The sequence below is a fragment of the Micropterus salmoides genome, unplaced genomic scaffold (genome assembly GCF_014851395.1).
Source record: "Micropterus salmoides isolate LMB-PRFRI ecotype aquatic unplaced genomic scaffold, ASM1485139v1 Ms_hic_scaffold_21, whole genome shotgun sequence".
Lineage (NCBI taxonomy): Eukaryota > Metazoa > Chordata > Actinopteri > Centrarchiformes > Centrarchidae > Micropterus > Micropterus salmoides.
This window is the reverse complement of record NW_024041262.1, coordinates 26,935,782-26,941,818: the sequence shown is the minus strand read 5'-3', so window position 1 is coordinate 26,941,818 and position 6,037 is coordinate 26,935,782. Positions and strand designations below refer to the sequence as shown.

At 43.6% G+C, this 6,037-nt stretch overlaps 1 protein-coding gene across 2 annotated transcripts; it reads right to left on the bottom strand.

Annotated features, from left to right (window-relative positions):
• Window positions 1-2,046: 2,046 nt before the first annotated feature.
• On the bottom strand, window positions 2,047-5,759 carry LOC119915978 (cytochrome c oxidase assembly protein COX11, mitochondrial). 2 transcript variants are annotated; one of them, XM_038735794.1, is made up of 5 exons: window positions 5,685-5,759; window positions 4,340-4,696; window positions 4,105-4,260; window positions 3,126-3,251; window positions 2,047-3,006 (listed from the first exon to the last, which is right to left on the bottom strand). In XM_038735794.1, exons 1-5 carry the CDS (start codon window positions 5,751-5,753, stop codon window positions 2,818-2,820), a joined length of 897 nt encoding a protein of 298 aa, XP_038591722.1. In that variant the 5' UTR covers window positions 5,754-5,759; the 3' UTR covers window positions 2,047-2,817. The 2 variants fall into 2 exon arrangements, with proteins under 2 accessions (XP_038591722.1, XP_038591723.1); XM_038735795.1 differs by having other exon boundaries at window positions 5,562-5,732.
• Between the last annotated feature and the right edge of the window lie 278 nt (window positions 5,760-6,037).

Below are 6,037 nucleotides of genomic sequence, written 5' to 3'. Positions count from 1 at the left end.
CGTCTTTTGAGGTTTGTGCAGAGGATGTCACAGAGTTCACTCCCTTCTGACTTTCCTGTCATCTAGTTGTGATCGACACCAGCGGCTTTCTAAGTAAATGGGCTTACTTAGAAAGTCCTTGTTAGAACTTTCTTGGTATTTGAACACGTGTCGTTAAGTTTCACGCAGAAGAACTGAGCTTTGTCTCTGAACTGTATTTGACCGTTTTTAGGAATGAGCTCGACTTCTTCCTGTCTTGAACTTGTATAAGATAGGGACACAAAGAGTCGCTCGCTCTCCTCACTGCTGCTCCTTCTTGATGTTCTGACCTCCGTATGAGACTTTTTGATATTTGATCGTTCTTTATTTCTTGATAGACAACTGTGAAGGAAGTTTTTGTTACCCGTTAGCAGAGCATGCTCATGCTCTTCTCTGGACGCCGGCTGCCACAGCCTCTCATCTGAAAAGGTATGATCCCCTCTGGGATAGGAAGACAATTTAAGGATAATTGGTGTCGAACAGCTAAATGCTAAACATTGAGACCTCTCAGTTCTACCCGTGTTAACTGTTATATGATTATATATGATCTTCAAAGAGCGGTGTGATAACTGGGGTTTGGTCCATAAGCTCACAACTGCTCATCATCCACAGACTAACATGTCTGAGCCAGTTAACCGCTCTCTAAAAACCATGATAGCTTCTCATGTTGGTGAAAAGCACAAGCGTTGGAATCGATTCATACCAGAGTTGCCGTCGATGAAGCCACTGGCTTTACCCCGGCTGAGCTGCAGCTTAGAGGGTCTTTGAAGGGACCACCCTCTGGCACATGGTCCCCACATACTCTAAAAGATGTCCAAGTGCTTGTAGAGTTAAATCTGGAGCAGGCTCACACAAACATATGTCTACTTATTTTTCTATTTTATATGTGTATAGATATAAAATACCATATCCTCTCCCGTCCTGCCACGTTGTTCTTTCTCTGTACATAGTTGTATTATTTTTCTCTATTCTTTTATTATTCTAATGTAACTTGCATTTGTTTATTTCATATTTATATATTTCTACATTTATTTATGTCAACTGTATGTTTGTCTCCGTGTAGAAGCTCATCACCAAAGCAAATTCCTGGTATGTGTAAAGCACTACTCAATAAAGCTCCTTCTGAGTCTGGGAGACAGGCTCTGGTTGAAAACTGTCCAAAGCTTCCAAAGGGGCCCCGCACAGCTTGTCCATTGTAGCGGAGGACACAGGACAGGATCTGCAGGTCCTGGGGCAGAGGCTCAGGAGAGAGAGAGAGAAGCTGTTATGTGCTTTATTTAGGATACTGAGACTAGTGATGAAGATGAATGTTAGAGTTGAATGATTTGAGTGAAACGCAGACGATGCAGCGAGTGTAGCAGTCAGTATGGATTTGCTGCTATTAGAGTTTATTTTTCCCCATTAGTTTGGCCAAATCTCCACTAGAGCTGCAACGACTAAGCAAAGATGTGAACAATGTGCTGGTTTCATCTTCTGAAATGGGAGGAATTGCTGCTATTTGTTGTCATTTCTGACTGAAGACGTCACTTTGTGCTCTGCAAAAACTGTGATGAGCATTTTTCACAACCTCTTGACATTTTATAGACCAAACGATTAATGGAGAAAAGATTAGTTGATGATTAAAATAATTATCTTTATAATTAGTTAATTAGTTATTTGCAGCCCAAATCTCCACATTACTCTGGTTCTGGATTAGAGGATCATTCAGAGAACCCGTAGCACCGGGCCCTCGGCAGGGACTGAGTGCAGCTGGGGGGACGCCCACTCTGGAAGGCAGACGCAGAGGGCCACACCTGCACAGCGGTGGCTCTTTGAAGCACCCTGAACCTTCGCTGTGTGAACTCACTCTCACAGACAAAGTCAGCCTGTAGCTCTGTGCTTCAGGACCTGCTGAGACCCCGTTTTAGTATCACCTTTTTCCTGAATCTGTTTTCTGAAGTCTCAGTTTCCATCATGACATGAGAAATCAGATTCACCTACCGTCTCACATCACCCGAGCACCCGTCAGCTCTGTCCAGTCTCGGTTCATACTCAATATTTATTGATTCATCTTCAGCCGGTTGAACTTTTATCTGCTGTGATAAACGTACAATACAGTTTCTGATTTGTATATATCCTCTCAGGCATCAGTGCATAAACAAAAAGCTCTTAGTGACAAGAGAAAAAGTTCTGGTTCTGTTCAACGTTTCGTCACCTCGACCGTCTGCAAGAGTAAAGCTAACATATCAGCCAATGGAGCGAAATTCCAGATTCTGATGCCTCTTTCAAGGCGTTTTCAGGACTTTTCAATCACTGCATTGCAGAATTCCAGGGTTTCCAGGACGTTCAGCGTGCTGAGGCTCATATGATGAGAGTATCGGGGCCACTGGTGGGAAAATAAATATATCTGATGACTGAGAGTTTCGTTTTAATGTTTCCAAGACAATCAGAATAAAATGAGTTGCTTCGGGTGCAAATTGTCGTCCCGGACCGTCCGGCCCGCTGTGAAGAAGACAACTTCTTAACTTATTGGTGAAAACTAACTTCAAATATTAAAAGTTTTTCGACTTTATTCTGAATATATTAGTTCTAACATGACAGGCTGAGACTCTGGGACAACGAGACATGCGGCGGACCGTTTTCTTTCAGGCTTATATTCCTGCGGCACGTACTTCGGTTTCAACAAAGTACAGAAGAACGTTCCTTCTTGTCTTTTACACTTTTTCCACCCGGTGCCTCCTCAGACTGAGTCTTGAAGCAGAATCCGTCTCCCGGTTCAGCATCTGGGGCGATCCTCTCAGTGCAGCGGCGGCAGACGGATCACTTGCGGCCGTATCCGGGCAGAGGCAGCGTCTGACCCTCCTTGGCCTCGAAGAAGGTGTAGGAGAGTGTGATGGTGTCCACTCGGGCCATCCGGGGGTCCTCATCGAACTCCGGGTCGATGTAGAAGAAGACGGGCATGTCCACCTCCTCGTGAGGGTTCAGACGCTGCTCCTCGAAGCAGAAACACTGCGGAGAGGACGGAGAAGCACGTGTTTAACGTAAACTAGAGGCGCCTCGTGACCTGGAACAGGCCTCGTGGACTTGTTATGATGTGGACTGGAGGAACCAGCGGCCGGTAGACTAACCTGGATCTTGTTGAAGTACTGTCCCGCCTCAAAGGGCACCACGTTGTAGGTGGAGATGCCCACGATGGGTTTGTCTGTGGGGTTCTTTGCTCTGTAGAAAGCCAGCGCCGTCTCACCTGGAACCACCTGCACAACAAACATCAGCTCAAACCTCCAGTTACACCAGACCTGAATCAGCACCAGACCAGGTCTGGGGCTGTGTTCACTGACTGCAGTTAATCAGAGCTCTGCAAGTTTGGTTTCGGGAAGGGGACGTTAATCAAGGCATTTAACAACTAGACTGGTTTCTGCTGGTTTTGGGTTTTTGCATCATTTGACTTAAATGAACACTAAAATGTTATCACGAAAATAACATTTGATAATTATCACGATAAATGTTAAATCATCATTTTCTTCAAGTGTAAAGGTTGATTTTTGAAGTGAAAGTTGAAGAATACAGATGGTTAATCGTGTGATTAAACTTTTCTTTACGGTCAGAATGTGACAAACATTTGAGGCCAAACATCGGATCACTTCACACATCTGAGGTAGAACCTTCAAAACTATTATGAGTAAATCTTTTTTTAGTCCATTTTTCTCAACAAAATTAATTCATTTGTGATTCAAATTAATCAATTCAAACATTTATTGACGATATATTGAATATTAGTTAAATTGTTATTGAGGAAATTATGTTGCGATAATTATCATTATTGTTTTATTGCCCAGCCCTAATTTGACTTGTGGATGTCAGAAAATAAGACGCTTTTTCAACCATCCGACAAACCGCAGTGCTTTTACTTTGTTTGCAAGTGGCCGGTTTGAGGGATTTAAGGGAACGTGTCGCGTTCTTGTTCTTGTGTGTCGAACCTTCTCTTTGGTACAAATTAAATTCCAGTCATGTACTGACAGCATCTCCACACTATAACGTCTTCATTCAAACCCAGATTTAGGGTGAGAATATAAAAAGGGACCTGAGAAAGGAGGGACCAGGTCTTACAAAGATCTCCGTCTGCTGCGGTTTGAAGTTCCACTGCATGCTGGCGTGACGGTCGGCGTTGAAGGTGATCTTGAGGACGCGTTCCTTCACCGGTTTCATCGTCTCCACCAGATCTGCGTCGTGGCCGGCCACCGCCGTGCCGCCGAGCCCCGACGCCTGACAGACAGAAACACAGTGGTCACGCCTGCAGGCTGGAGGTTACCCGGAACAGGAAGTCGTTTTTTTTTGTCCTCACCTGGCAGTAGAGCCTGTAGAGCGGCACTGCAGCGTACGACAGGCCGATCATCCCCACCCCGGCGGCGGTGATGTACGTCAGCACCGTCTTGTTCCTGGTTTTCCACGCCTCCTCCTGGCTCTCGGACTTCCTGTTTTGGCTCTTGGCGCCCCGGCTCTGTGTGCTGAAGCGCAGGGGAAGCCTCCGCCGCAGGAAGTGCTCAGCCTGAGAGTGCAGCGTCCTCGCAGTGTCGCAGCGAAGAGTCCAGACGCATCGTGTTAACAACTGAGGGCAGCAGAGGGGCTGACGTACCAGGAGGTGGAGCAGCATGGCTGGTGCTGCAGTCACCTGACGCTGGGTCAGCTGGAGGAAACTCACCTGGAGGGAGGACAAACACATTCAGTCAGCTCAGACTTTCCATTTACTTTAGTTTTTACATAGACAAATAGTGGTTAAGTTTGTTAGATGTAAAGTAGGGCAGCATCTAATTATTAATTTAATTAATTAATCTTTTGGTCTATAACATGAAACAAATTCTAAGACAAGAACAACAAATTCTGACATTTAAGAAGCTGGAACCATCAAATGTTTGTTATTTTGGCGAAACAAATTACCTAAGTAGTTGATTTTTCTGTTGATTAACTTAATTCATTGACTAATCGCTGCAGCCAATACATTATAATCTGCAAGTGACAATATAAAACCAGACTCCGTTTGAAAAAGTTACACTTTAATACCTCCTTGCTTACCAACATGTAACATGCCTGTTGTAATAAGAATAAATATATTCCCCCAAACTTGCTAACACTAACGCTTCAATTCGGCCTATATGACTCGCTCTCTAAGCTGCAACTCTTTCTGTGCAAAACGGGTTGGAAATATTGATAACCCTCTCAAACAGCGGCCTGTGGGCAGCCACTACTTACTTTTATGAACGTGTATTTTAACCATGTTGTGTGTTCTGGGTGGATCACATATATGCCGAATTTGCCAGCGAACACTGGCGATTCTGAATATGTCTCCAGTCATATTATACTATGCATGTCCGCGTGCCAAAACACCAACACATCTTAATTTCTCCAGTTTTTAATCGACGTTTGCAGGTTTGTATTTTAACCATAGTATAAAGCACTGAGCAGTTATCGGGGCAACATATTTAACTTTCAGTTTAGCTTAATTTAGACTGATTGAACAAGTTGTCACATTTAAATAGTCATTATGTAGCTCAGGTGAGTTGACCTACTGTGTCCAGGTGTCTCCACGTCTGTCTGCTGGCTAAGCTAACGGTAGCATGCTAGCGGAACTATTAGAAACAATAAATAAACACTGTTTATTTAGTTAAAAATACTCTTTAACACGCGGATACCTTCGAAGAGGAGCTCCGCTGTCTCACGTTCACCGCTGGACAGCAGCACTGCCGGAAAGACACATACATAACATGGGTGCACCACGGAATTAACTCCCTATAAGAGCAAAGCGCAAAAGGTTCCGCACAGGTGAAAATACACGCTACAAAATCACATGATTAGCTTTATTCATTTATTATTCATTTATTATTAAATATAAATGCTGTTTATAACTGCCAACTTCATGTATATAAAGTAATCTATTAAATTACCCGTTTAATAGTTTTTCCTTTATACTATTTGTTTACAATTTACAGAAACATATAGACATGTTGCTGCTCAGAGTTGCTTGCTATATATGTTTATATATACA